At 43.3% G+C, this 13994-nt stretch overlaps 1 protein-coding gene across 1 annotated transcript in view; it reads left to right on the forward strand.

Annotated features, from left to right (window-relative positions):
* LOC106585213 (protein Niban 2) overlaps positions 1-13994 on the forward strand; it is a 53425-nt gene that overhangs the window by 21371 nt on the left and 18060 nt on the right. The window contains exons 4-6 of the mRNA XM_014171171.3: positions 1253-1358; positions 1736-1903; positions 11542-11657. Of these exons, the coding sequence (XP_014026646.1) occupies positions 1253-1358; positions 1736-1903; positions 11542-11657 (390 nt within the window). The remainder of the gene's footprint in view (positions 1-1252; positions 1359-1735; positions 1904-11541; positions 11658-13994) is intronic.

The raw sequence follows: 13994 nt of genomic DNA on the forward strand, positions 1-13994 counted from the left end.
GACAGTCCATCATTACTGTAAGACATGAAGGTCAGTCAATATGGAACATTTCAAGAACTTTGAAAGTTTCTTTAAGTGCAGTCGCAAAAACCATCAAGCGCTATGATGAAACTGGCTCTCATTTGAGGACCACCACAGGAAAGGAAGACCCAGAGTTACCTCTGCTGCAGAGGATACGTTCATTCGTTAACTGCACCTCAGATTGCAGCCCAAATAAATGCTTTACAGATTTCAAGTAACAGACACATCTCAACAACAACTGTTCAAAGGAGACTGCTTGAATCAGGCCTTCATGGTCAAATTGCTGCAAAGAAACCACTACTAAAGGACACCAATAATAAGAAGAGACTTGCTTGGGCCAAGAAACACGAGCAATGGACATTAGACCGGTGAAATCTGTCCTTTGGTCTGGTGAGTCCAAATTTGAGATTTTTGGTTCCAACCTCTGTGTCTTTGTGAGACGCAGAGTAGGTGAATGGATGTTCTCCGCATGTGTGGTTCTCATCATGAAGCATGGAGGAGGAGGAGGTGTGATGGGGTGGGGATGCTTTGCTGGTGACACTGTGATTCATTTAGAATTCAAGGCGCACTTAACCAGCATGGCTACCACAGCATTCTGCAGCGATACACCATCCCATCTGGTTTGCGCTTAGTGGGACTATCATTTGTTTTTCAACAGGACAATGACCCAAAACACAACTCCAGGTTGTGTAAGGGCTATTTAACCAAGGATATTGATGGAGTGCTGCATCAGGTGACCTCGCCTCCACAGGTCCCGACCTCAACCCAATTGCGATGGTTTGGGATGAGTCGGACCGCAGAGTGAAGGACAGGCAGCCAACAAGTTCTCAGTATATGTGGGAACTCCTTCAAGACTGTTGGAAAAGCATTCCATGTGAAGCTGGTTGAGAGAATGCCAAGAGTGTGCATAGCTGTCATCAAGGCAAAGTGTGGCTACTTTGAAGAATCTCAAATATATTTTGATTTGTTTAACACTTTTTTTTGTAACTACATGATTCCATATGTGTCATTTCATAGTTTTTGATGTCTTCACTATTATTCTACAATGTAAAATGTAGTAAAAATAAAGAAAAACCTGTGTGTGTGATTATATAATATACACACACACCTTAGCTCAGTTGCATTATGATGGTGTGTTTTATGTCCATATGAGTGAATTAGCTAATAAAATGCTACTATATCTGCATGCATCATTCCCTTAAGTCTACCATGTCCTTATGTTCCTGTCCAGTCTCATGAGAGAGGGCTGCATCCCAAGGGAACCATCAACTGTGCCGGATACAAAGTTCTGACCTCGATGGATCAGTACCTGGAGCTGCTCAACAACAGCCTGCCTGGTGAGAACATGTTACGACTGAAAACCAGGTGTGGAGGAGAGTAGCAGGGGTGGGTGTGAGGCACATGTTGCAACTGCTCACCCAATTGTCATGTATAATCCTTTAAATTGGAAGGCTTAATACTGTTCTTATTATGAACATCTCAATGTCATTTGATGTTCTAAAGAACTTGAGGCTATAGGTGTGATCATATGTTTCTCAATTTCAGTGTTACTTTAAACTACTAGTATTCAAATACCATATAAAACATAGGCAAATCTGCTTTTTGACTATACTGGACCTTTTAAGTTGTTTTCAGTGTGAGTGTATGATTCCAAAACCATGCAGAAAGGGCGACATGTGACCACCGATTTGATAGAGGAATGCGTGTGTTATAGATGTAAAGGCTAAAGTGGGCAACGCTCCTTTCCTGAAGTGTGCCACCGAGTTCCTGCTGATCCTGTGGCACCCATATGCCCGCCACTACTACTTCTGTGTGGTAACGGAGAAAGAGCAGAAGAAGTGGCATGCAGTTTTTCAGGACTGTGTGAGACATACCAATGATGGTGAGTAAAACCCACACAAACATTCAACAAGCATTCAAACCTAGAGACACTGTAGAGCCCATAAAAATCCTATAATTCACATTTAATTATGTGGTAGTGGAGCACATATTAAACACACAATTCCACAGATCTTAGGGTCATTCCACCAATTGAGTACCTAACTTGGTGAGGAAAAAGAACCTGTTTTATTTCACCTCGTTTTAAGCCTGTCATAAAGAGCACCTGCTAAACTTAAAGAGCAACTGCCCCTAAATTTTTTTTAGAAAACAGCCTATGAGGCATCGATATGAATCAGAAACATTTATTCTACCGACCAAAATTGACTACTTAGTGTAAATTGGATAATTTTGGTCAAAAGGTCAGTCTCGTCCAAAACTGAGTTTTTTGAGACTTGTAGTCTTGACTGCATCACAACGTAAATGAAGGTTAGGTTTGTTTCAATCCTGCCCACATGCCCACAGCTGGCAGCACACAAGTAATCATCAATTCGGAATGCAGCTGCACGCTGTGTGTGTGTGTGTGTGTGTGTGTGTGTGTGTGTGTGTGTGTGTGTGTGTGTGTGTGTGTGTGTGTGTGTGTGTGTGTGTGTGTGTGTGTGTGTGTGTGTGTGTGTGTGTGTGTGTGTGTAAGGGTTGGATGTGTGGAGAGTGCAAATAGTCTCTAAGGTGCAGATGGTCTCAAGGGTCTAATAGTCACAAGGTGCAGGTCTGTTCAGGGAAACCGCTAAGGTTATCTGTTCAACAGTCTGATGGTGAAGGACTGTTCACTCTGCTACAGCTTCTATCGCTCGGGTGACTGGATTCCTTCATAACCTTTTGGGCCTGCCTCAAACACCGTCTGGTGTAGATGCCTTGGAGGACAGGGAGCTCGCCCCCAGTGAAGTTTTGGGACGCCTGCACCACCATCTGTAGAGCCTTGCGGTTGAGGGCGTTGCCATACCAGGCGGAAGATGCTCTCGGTGGTGCAGCTGTAGAACTTCTTGAGGATCTGAGGGCCACCTCCGCCTAGCTGACTCTCAACATGGGGGCCTTCCAGGGGTGTGATCAACCCCCTCCTGTACTCCCTGATTTTCTTCAGTAGGCTGAGGTTGAATCGGCGCTGTTGCGCTGGCTTCACCACGGTGTTGGCATGATTGGTCCATGTCAGGTCCTCTTTGATGTGCATGCTGAAAAACTTGAAGCTTTTCACCCTCTCAACTACAGCCCCATCAATGTCAATAGGGGCGTACTAACTCATTACCAAACTTCTGTCTGGAGTCGAGTGCGTTGGATGCAGGGGCGGGGATTTGTGCCCCCTTTGGTCCCCGGGGCCAGGACTGGGGACGCTGTCATGGCCAGATGGTGTTTGAGCTGCTAGTGGAGAAAAACTATCTTTTTTTTTCAGTATAGGCAGTTATGTCACTGGCTACAGTGTGCAGATATGATTCCATTGGTATTGTGAGACCTAATTTATTTTATTCATTGTATTTTCTCTTTTTTGTATATTTATTTAATATAAATTGTTTTTTTTTAATCATTCTGCTTTAAAAAAATTTAATGATGCCTTGGTGGGGGGATAAAGGACTGGATATGTTGTATTGACGTCAATGTCTCCATGTTCGCAAATTCAAAAACGTACAAATAAAGAGTTTCCTATAGTCCTCGATCAAGCTCCTTGGTTTTGCTGACGTTGAGGGAGAGGCTGTTTAACTCTAACCTCCTATTAAAATGCAATATTTGTGCACAGTTTCCACTTAAAATATCAAAGGGTTGCAAAAGGCACAAAAAAAATCTGTGATTTACTTTAGTTTTGTTATGTAGCTAGTTGTTGATGATCTGGAGGTTGAATCAACATTAAATATGCCTTGCAGTAATAACCTTTCAACCTTACTGTTAAGTACATTTTCCATTGTGCAAGATGCATCACTAATTGACATATTCATTGGTTACTCCCTAACTTTAGATGTGTTGCTTTCCAACAGTCTTCCTCTTTTTCAATTTTTTTAACAACTTTGTTTAGCTTTGTTCGCTTGTATTTCATGCCTGTGGAGTCTAGGGTCTGATTATCCAACCTTTTGCCTGCCCTGCACAATGCACAGAATTGTAAACAAGACAGTGTGACATGTGCACAGACAAGTGCCTGTCAATGTTAAAACTGTAGTTTACATTACCAGTTCTCAAACTTAAATATAGGGAATCATGTGAGTGACATACTGTTTATGTAAGTTCAGAAATATGGTCAAAAGTCAAACAAAACTGACAGTTAAGAGTGGCAGGCAGGTACTCCCGGCAAAATGTCTCTGCTGTCGTTACGGGGACCAGGTAAATGGCTGACATCATGTGCAGTCTATTCCATAGTCAAAACCTTTCCAATGCAAAATCCACCTGAGTTTCTGTTTCAGTCCACTTGAAGATGTTATAGCTAACTAATTGGATGTTACTGCAGATGTCAATGATCATGTGCTGTGGCTGCAAATTATACTGTAGAGAAACGGATGCATGCCCAATGAAGTCATGCCAAAGCCATAGAACTATGTATAATCTATGTAGTTATACTTTAGGCTTTATCAGCATCGGCGTTGCATGGCTCTTCAGAGCCAACATGGGTGCCCTAACCGATCCAAGACACTATCAGTAGGTCCCTAGAAGTTAGTTAACATAATGTACTGGACTGCAAACCTACTTAGCTCTTTTTCATTTTACCCATGTGTGGATAGGATCTTGCATGAGAAACATGGGAACCATCATGAAACGCTGAAGCTGGTGAGCAGAGAACAGCTAGAAGCCACAATGCCTGGGATGAGTGGGTTCAGACGACATCACTTCACCACCAGTCAGTGTACTTCACACTGCTACAATGTAAACTACCTCACTCATATCTCTCCCCCTGTTTGAGTTATGGCTACTCTGGTATTAGGGAGCAGCTGTGACGGGACCTGGGTTCAAATACTATTTGAAATCATTGAAATATTTTGTGCGTTTGCTTTAGCCTGCCCCAAGTGCCAGATAGGCAGGGTTAGGGACTATTCCATTGGTCCATGAAGCAAGGCAAGCTCAATCAAGCACAGATTAAGTATTTGTAAATGATTTCAAATGGTAGTTGAACCTAGGTCTGGCTGTGACTGTGGGCGGCCCTGCCTGCTGCTGGAATTCGCTCTGCATGCACTATACATGGACAGGTGAGCTAGCTAGCAGTGGTACAGACCAGACCAGGCAGTCAACACAACCAGAGATGGAGAACAGAAGAGAGAGAGGAAGGCTCACCCTGACTCACATGCTTTGGTACTCCTCAACACAGGACTCACAGTGCCTTTTGATAGTAGAAGCCAGGGGGAGTTGAATGTGCTGGTAGAGGAAATGGGAGAGGAGTAAGAGGGTTCATATGAACACCCTGGTCAAAGGTGGTGCACTATAGGGAACAGAGTGCCTTTTGGAATTGTCATGGGTCAGTCAAAGCACATGGATTGACTTACTAAGCACTCCCATTCCAAAATCTGTGATGGCTTAATTGAAGTCATTATGTGTCTTAATTGAGTTGTTAGTAGGCATGCTAAGCACAGAGTATGTGAGTGGGTGGACAGTTTGTTGTGTGACCTAACAAATCAGGGTCTGCAGGTAATTTAGCCCAAACTGGAAGCATGAGCTGGCAACATGTTCTTGGTTGAGAGGAAGAGATAATGAACGAGTTGACAAGCACCAGGGGCTTACCGTAGACCCCTTTTTTAGGCAAATGGTTACATGTAACAAGCTCTAACTCGATAGAGAGAACTTGGTAAAGGAATCTGTTAGCAGGCAGCTGTCATTCTTGGGATTCTCGACCGACAACTTTGTTACTTTTCTAATCTGATTTAGTCCTCAGTGAAAGATCTCATCTGCCTGGCGGCCAGGGCTTCCGCGGATGTACAGTATAGCTCTTTCTTTCTGTCATATCAGGGAGTCTAGAATCAGTGTTTAACAACACCGGTCCTCGAGTACCCCCAACAGCACACATTTTTATTGTAGCCCTGGACAAAAACACCTGATTCAACTTAGTTGACAAATAGAATCAGGTGTGCTTGTCCGTGGCCGCAACAAAAAATATGTACAGTTGGGGGTACTCGAGGACCGGAGTTGGGAAACTGGTCTAGATCATGCCCCAAAACTCACATTTGTACTCACTTTAAGTACTATAAGTAAGTTTGCCTTTTCCTGAGCCAGATCAGCCCATAGAACATTAGTCCATCTCCAATTTCTGTAGCATGAGGCAAATACTTCAAGTACTATTTGATATGTCCCTGTAGCCTTGTATGACCAGAGCAAAGACACAGGCCAACCTAAAAACAACACATCGTTAAGTGTATACAATGTGTAGAAGCTCCAGCCTGAGCCACATAAAGATCATAAAGAAGGGGACCACAATGTTGTCGAATGAGTCTGTAAAGTGCACATCATGTGCACTTCCCAAATGACACCCTGTTCCCTAGATAGTGCCCTACTTTTGACCAGGACCTATAGTGCACTATATAGGGAATAGGGTGCCATTTGGAACATGCATGTCTTCATGTAGTCAAACCCTGAGTGGTCGGTCAGAGCAGTGTATGAACAACTGCTCTGTAGCTCGATGTTTAGACTGCAGGCTCAATAAAGTCTGGTATGTGCGGCAATTAATTTCCTCAGGCGGGCCGCCCTGCTCTGGCTCTCCCCACCCTCCTTCCTAGAGCAGGCTGGGGTCTAGGGGCCGAACACAGAGGGACCCTGTCCAGCAGACGGACACCCTGCTGACCATGAATGAAGGCTTCACCTTCAGGGGCCACAGGATTTACTCCTCATTCATCGCTTATGTCCAGCACTAGGGCTGTGTTCCAAATGGCACCCTGTTCCCAATGTATGTAGTGCACTATATAGGGAATGTGGTGCCATTTGGGACTCAACCTAGGATTCATGCAGACTGAAGTTAGCATGGTGGGGAGTGGCAGGAATAGCCAGCATTGATGAGGTTGTAGAAGGGAAACGGAGGGCCGAGCACACCCCCATTCACATCGATGGGGCTGTAGTGGAGATGGTCGAGAGCTTCAAGTTCCTCGGTGTCCACATCACTTTTTTTTCTTATTTTTACCGCCGACCTACATGTACATAGTACTTCAATTACCAAACCTACATATACTGGACATATTACCTCATTCACCCCAACCACCTTGTACCGGTACTCCTTGTAAATTTCATCGTTATTGTTATTCTGTTTCTATTATCTTTATCTATTTGTTAATTTTCTTACTTTTTAACTGCATTGTTGGGAAAGGGCTGGGAAAAAAGCATTTGGCAGTAAAGTCTACACCTGTTGTATTCGGCGCATGTGACGAGTACGATTTGATTTGTATCCGTCAGTGGTTTCTATTGACCTCTGTCTACATTGACAGTTGTGACCATGTTAGTTTGTCCAACTTGAGAATATGGTACTTCTTTAATGAAAACCACACTGTAGGGCTGTATATGATCTGGTAAAAAGTTGCTATGATCACCATGTCCGAAAAGCATATGATATAGGGATTTTTAAGTTGAATAAAAATCTCCCTAGTCAGCTCTGAAGCTGGACCCTCTGACAACAAAGCACACTATTAAAAAAATAAAATAAAAAAAAACGCACACACAAGGCTACTCACTATAAGGTGTTGCTGAACTATAACCAGCCTCAAACTGACCAGGCCATTCTTTCTCTACAGATGCTGATCAATTGAAATACAGTACTGGAATTTCAGCATAAACAAGTCTTTTAGTCTAGTTTGACTTTAGATCCGGGGTACAGACTTTATTGGGCTGGCAAAAAATCCCCTCCACGTTCTCATGAGGCAGTGCCAAGATAAATGGCCTGGCTCCCACCCTCACACTCTTTCCACACACACACACACACACACACACACACACACACACACACAGAGCTTTCAGAGAGGGAGGTAGTCTGGGGCTGTAGACTTCCTGCCTGTAGCTAGAAGCTCTACTTCCCCCCCAATTCATGCTCCCAGGCCCCACTCACTCACACATCCCACTCACTCCCCCACCCTGCACAACATACTTCCTGTCTTTGTCATGGCTAGAGTTAATTTATGAATTCCCCATTTTTATCACAAGACAGGATTTCGCATGATTTGTTCTGATGCTGTGGTTAGACTAGCTCTCTCATGTACTGTACAGTGCATTCAGAAAATATTCAGACCCCTTGACTTTTTCCACATTTTATTACGTTAGACTTATTCTAAAATTGATGAGAATTTATTTTTATTTAAGCCATCTACACACAATATGACAAAGACAAAAAAAAACTTTTTTAATTGTGCAAATTTATAGAAAATAAAAAACTATTTATTTACATAAGTATTCAGACCCTTTGCTATGAGACTCGAAATTGAGCTCAGGTGCATCCTGTTTCCATTGTTCATCCTTAAGATGTTTCTACAACTTGATTGGAGTCCACCTGTGGTAAATTCAATTGATTGGAGATGATTTGGAAAGGCACACACGTCTATATAAGGTCCCACAGTTGACAGTGCATGTCAGAGCAAAAACCAAGCCGTGAGGTCGAAGAAATTGTCCATAGAGCTCCGAGACGTGATTGTATGGCACAGATCTGGGGAAGGGTACCAAAAAATGTCTGCAGCATTGAAGGTCCCCAAGAACAGTGGCCTCCTCCATTCCTAATTGGAAGAAGTTTGGAATCACCAAGACTCTTCCTAGAGCTGCCTGCCTGGCCAAACTGAGCAATTGGGGGAGAAGGGTTTTGGTCAGGGAGGTGACCAAGAACCCGATGGTCACTCTGACAGAGCTCCAGAGTTCCTCTGTGGAGATGGGGGAGTACCTTCTCTGCAGCACTCCCCCAATCAGGCCTTTATGGTAGAGTGGCCAGACGGAAGCCACTCCTCAGTAAAAGGCACATGATAGCCTGCTTGGAGTTTGCCAAAAGTCACCCAAAGACTCAGACCATGAGAAACAAGATTCTCTGGGCTGATGAAACCCAAGATTGAACTCTTTGGCCTGAATGCCATGCGTCACCTCTGGAGGAAACCTGGCACCATCCCTAGGGTGAAGCAAGGTGGTGGCAGCATCATGCTGTGGGGATCATGCAGCGGCAGGAACTGGGAGACTAGTCAGGATAGAAGGAAAGATAAACAGAGCAAAGTACAGAGGGATCCTTGATGAAAACCTGCTCCAGAGCACTCATGACCTCAGACTGGGGCAAACGTTCACCTTCCAACAGGACAGCGACCCTAAGCACACAGCGAAGGCAACACAGGAGTGACTTTGGGACAAGTCTCTGAATGCCCTTGAGTGGCCCAGCCAGAGCCCAGACTTGAACCGGTTGAACATCTCTGGCGAGACCTGAAAATACCTGTGCAGCAATGCTCCCCATCCAACCTGACAGAGGTTGAGAGGATTTGCAGAGAATAATGGAAAAAAAACTCCCCAAATACAGGTGTGCCAAGCTTGAAGCTTCATACCCAAGAAGACACAAGACTGTAATCGCTGCCAAAGGTGCTTCAACAAAGTACTAAGTAAAGGGTCAGATTTTTTTGTTGAAATGTACAAAAATAAATAAAAACCTATTTTTGCTTTGTCATTATGGGGTATTTTTGTGTAGATTGATGAGGGGGGGGGGGGGGAAACAATGTAATACCTTTTAGAATAAGGCTGTAACTTAACAAAATGTGGGAAAAGTCAAGGTCTTACTACTTTCCGAATGCACTGTATGTTCTGATGGTGAGTCTACATACCAGAGTCTGATTCCTGATCCAAACACAGCTGGATACATTAAGAAATTCTTCAGGTTGACTCTTTCAGTAGAGGTGAAGATGATCTAAGCGGGAGGTGTGTCTGTGTGCGCCGTCTATTAGATGTAGCCTTGTTCACTAGTAACTCTGGCCCAACGAAGATGCTTGCCATCAAAACTGTGGCTTCATGGTCAAAACAAACCCTGTTGCCAAAACAACATGTACAGTTATCATGTGATTACTGGCACTTTTTGTAGCTACTACTTCAATATTTGGAAAATTATTGGGTGATTATTATTTTATTTTTTAAATGTGTTGGGGAGACAAGAATTGACTTCCCTAAAGGTGGATAATGTGGAATCTCCCTGGGTTGCCATGGCAAAGCTCTGATAAATAACCCTAGCCAGTCGTGACATGAGAATGATCCAGTTGACTTTACAGAGTGTATGTGGTGTGGTCATTGCACATGACTGTTTCACTCTTCCCTCCATATTTAGATGGTGACCCTTGGCAACCCTTGTTTTTCCCCCTCATCAGTCTACACACAATACCCCATAATCACAAAGCAAAAACAGGTTTTTAGAAATGTTTGCACATTTACAAATAATAAAAAACAGATCACATTTACACAAGTATTCAGACACTTTACTCAGTACTTTGTTGAAGCACATTTGGCAGCTATTACAGCCTCGAGTATTCTTGGGTATGATGCTACAAGCTTGGCACACCTGTATTTGGGGAGTTTCTCCCATTCCTTTCTGCAGATTCACTCAAGCTCTGTCAGGTTGGATGGGGAGCGTTGCTGCACAGCTATTTTCAGTTCTCTCCAGAGATTTTTGATCGGGGCTCTGGGCTCTGGCTGGGCCACTCAATGACTTTGAGACTTGTCCCGAAGCCAGTCCTGTATTGTCTTGGCTGTGTGCTTAAGGTTGTTGAGTACTCAGGACCTCAAGTCTGAGGTCCTGAGTACTCTGCAGCAGGTTTTCATCAAGCTTTGTCAGAGTGACCATCGGGTTCTTGGTCACCTCCCTGACGAAGGCCCTTCTCCCCTGATTGCTCAGTTAGGCCGCACATCCAGCTCTAGGAAGGGTCATGGTGGTTCCAAACTTTCTCTATTTAAGAATAATGCAGGCCACTGTGTTTTTGGGGTGCTGCATAAATGTTTTGGAATCCTTCCCCAGATCTCTGCCTCGACACAATTCTGTCTCGGAGCTCTATGGACAATTGCTTCGACCTCATGGCTTGGTTTTTGCTCTGACATGTGCTGGTTACTGTGGGAATTTATGTAGAGAAGTGTGTGCCTTTCCAAATCATGTCCAATCAATTTAATTTATTACATGTGGACTCCAGTCAAGTTGTACAAACATCTCAAGGATGAGCAATGGAAACAGGATGCAGCTGAGCTCAATTTAGAGTCTCGTATCAAAGGGTCTGAATACTTATGTAAATACGGTATTTCTATTTTTATTTTGAATACATTTGCAAACATTTAAACCCAGTTTTCGCTTTGTCATTATGGGATATTGTGTGTAGAGGGATGAGTTTTTATTTAATCAATTTTAGAGTAAGACTAAAGTAACAATGTGGGAAAAAGGGGTCTGAATACTTTCCAAATGCACTGTACTAGACAGTTCTCTTTCTGCACAAGTTGCAACAGACTCTAGGAATGCATGGAAACTCCTTTTCAAGTATATTTCTGTCAAACCTGAATTCAAGATTTCATTTGAGATTAGCCTGGTGGAGCCAGTCTGATCGTGCGATGGCTCACAATTTGGTTTGAAATGTGAGCACAGCAGTCAGTCTGCTTGACCAGGCTAGTGCTGATTTATGATAAATGATCAAACTTGTACAATGTTTTCAAATCAACCTTCACAATGTCCACGTCCACTAACAATGCTAATCCTCTGTGGTTACCCCATAGGTTTGTTGGAGGAGAGTAAGGTGCAGACGCCAGCCTTCACAGACTCAGTGAGGCTTTTTCGCCAGGCCCATGGGCAGTATGGCACCTGGGAGATGATGTGTGGCACACCTCCACAGGTAAGGATGGCACAGCCAATGTCAGTGGCTGTGTCTCAAATGGCACCCTATTCCCTATATATACTACGTCACAACATTTGGGCTCTGGTCAAAAGTAGTGTTGGCAATGGGGTGCCATTTGAGACACAGAAATTCTCTCTGCGTGTTGTAGGAGAGAGAACTCGTGTCTTTCTGCATGATTTTACCCCTGCACATAGTTTTTTTGTTTGTTAACCATTATTTAACTAGGCAAGTCAGTTAAGAACAAATTCTTATTTACAATGACGGCCTAGGAACAGTGGGTTAACTGCCTTGTTACGGGGATTCGATCTAGCAACCTTTCTGTTACTGGCCCGATGCTCTAACCACTAGGCTACCTGCCGCCCCTTGTGTAAATGTTTTGGTAAGAGACCTTATTTAAGACTGTAAGACAATTGAACAAATCTAAGTCTTAGGTACTTTGATTCTCTACAGTACAATCAGAGACCAGGTCAGCAAAATACTGATCAGAATACCTCTTTTCTTACCAAGTCACTTTCCATTAGTGTATATTTCCTGAACAGCTACAGGAAGCATACTTGCCACTCACCCAGGGTCTATGTCCTAAATGGCACCCTATTACCTACATACAGTGCATTTGGAAAGTTTTCATACCCCTTCACTTTTTCCACATTTTGTTATGTTACAGCCTTATTCTAAAATTGATTAAATTGTTTTTTTCCTCATTAATCGGCACACAATACCCCATACTGACAAAGCAAAAACACATTTGATCATTTTTTCAAATTTATAATAAATAAAAACCGGAAATATCACATTTACATAAATATATAGACACTTTACTCAGTACTTTGTTGAAGCACCTTTGGCAGCAATTACAGCCTCGCATCTTCTTGGGTATGACACTAAAAGCTTGGCACACCTGCATTTGGGGATTCTCCCATTCTTCTCTGCAGATCCTCTTAAGCTCTGTCAGGTTGGATGGGGAGCGTTGCTACACAGCGATCAAATCAAATTGTATTTGTCACATGCGCCGAATACAACAGGTGTGGAACTTAAAGCCCTTAACCAACAATTCTTTAAGAAGTTAAGAATAATAAGTGTTAAGTAATTAAAAAAAAAATATATATATATATATATATATATATATATATATATATATATATATATATATATATATATATATATATATATATATATATATATATATATATATATATATAATATAATAGTAACATAATTAAACAGCAGCAGTAAAATAACAATAGCAATATGTACATATAGCTAGAGTTAAAGTGAGTATGCATAGATAATAAAGAGAGAGTAGCTGCAGAGTAAAAGAGGGGTCTGGATAGCCCTTTGATTAGCTGTTCAGGAGTCTTATGCCTTGGGTATAGAAGCCTTTTGGACCTAGACTTTGCGCTCCGGTACCGCTTGCCGTGCTGTAGCAGAGAGAGCAGTCTGACTATGTTGGCCGGAGTCTTTTACAATTTTTAGGGCCTTCCTCTGACAGCGCCTGGTATCGTGGTCCTGGATGGCAGGAAGCTTCTACCCCAGTGATGTACTGGGCCGTATGCAGTACCCTCTGTAGTGCCTTGCAGTCAGAGGCTGAGCAGTTGCCATACTAGGCAGTGATGCAACCAGTCAAGATGCTCTCGATGGTGCAGCTGTAGAACCTTTTGAGGATCTGAGGATCCATGCCAAATCTTTTCAGTCACCCAAGAGGGAAGAGGTTTTGTCATATTCTTCATGACTGTCTTAGTGTGTTTGGACCATGATAGTTTGTTGGTGATGTGGACACCAAGGAACTTGAAGCTCTCAACCTGCTCAACTACAGTCCCGTTGATGAGAATGGGGGCATGCTCAGTCCTCTTTTTCCTGTAGTCCACAATCATCTCCTTTGTCTTGATCACGTTGAGGGAGAGGTTGTTGTCCTTGCACCACACGATCAGGTCTCTGACCTCCTCCCTATAGGCTGTCTCATCGTTGTCGGTGATCAGGCCTACCACTGTTGTGTCATCGGCAAACTTCCTCTCTAGGTTTCTTGCTAAGTTCTGGCCTTTCTAGGGAGTTTTTCCTAGCTACTGTGCTTCTACATCTGCATTGCTTGCTGTTTGGGGTTTTAGGCTGGGTTTCTGTACAGCACTTTGGGACATTGGCTTTTGTAAAAAGATTTATAAATACATTTGATTGATTGGTGCTGGTGGAGTCATGCCTGGCCATGCAGTCATGAGTGAACAGGGAGTACAGGCGGGGACTGAGCACGCACCCCTGAGGGGCCCCCGTGTTGAGGATCAGCGTGATGGATGTTTTGTTACCTACCCTTACCATCTGGGGGCAGCCTTTCAGGAAGTCCAG

This window comes from Salmo salar, chromosome 24 (genome assembly GCF_965601325.2).
Source record: "Salmo salar chromosome 24, fSalSal1, whole genome shotgun sequence".
Lineage (NCBI taxonomy): Eukaryota > Metazoa > Chordata > Actinopteri > Salmoniformes > Salmonidae > Salmo > Salmo salar.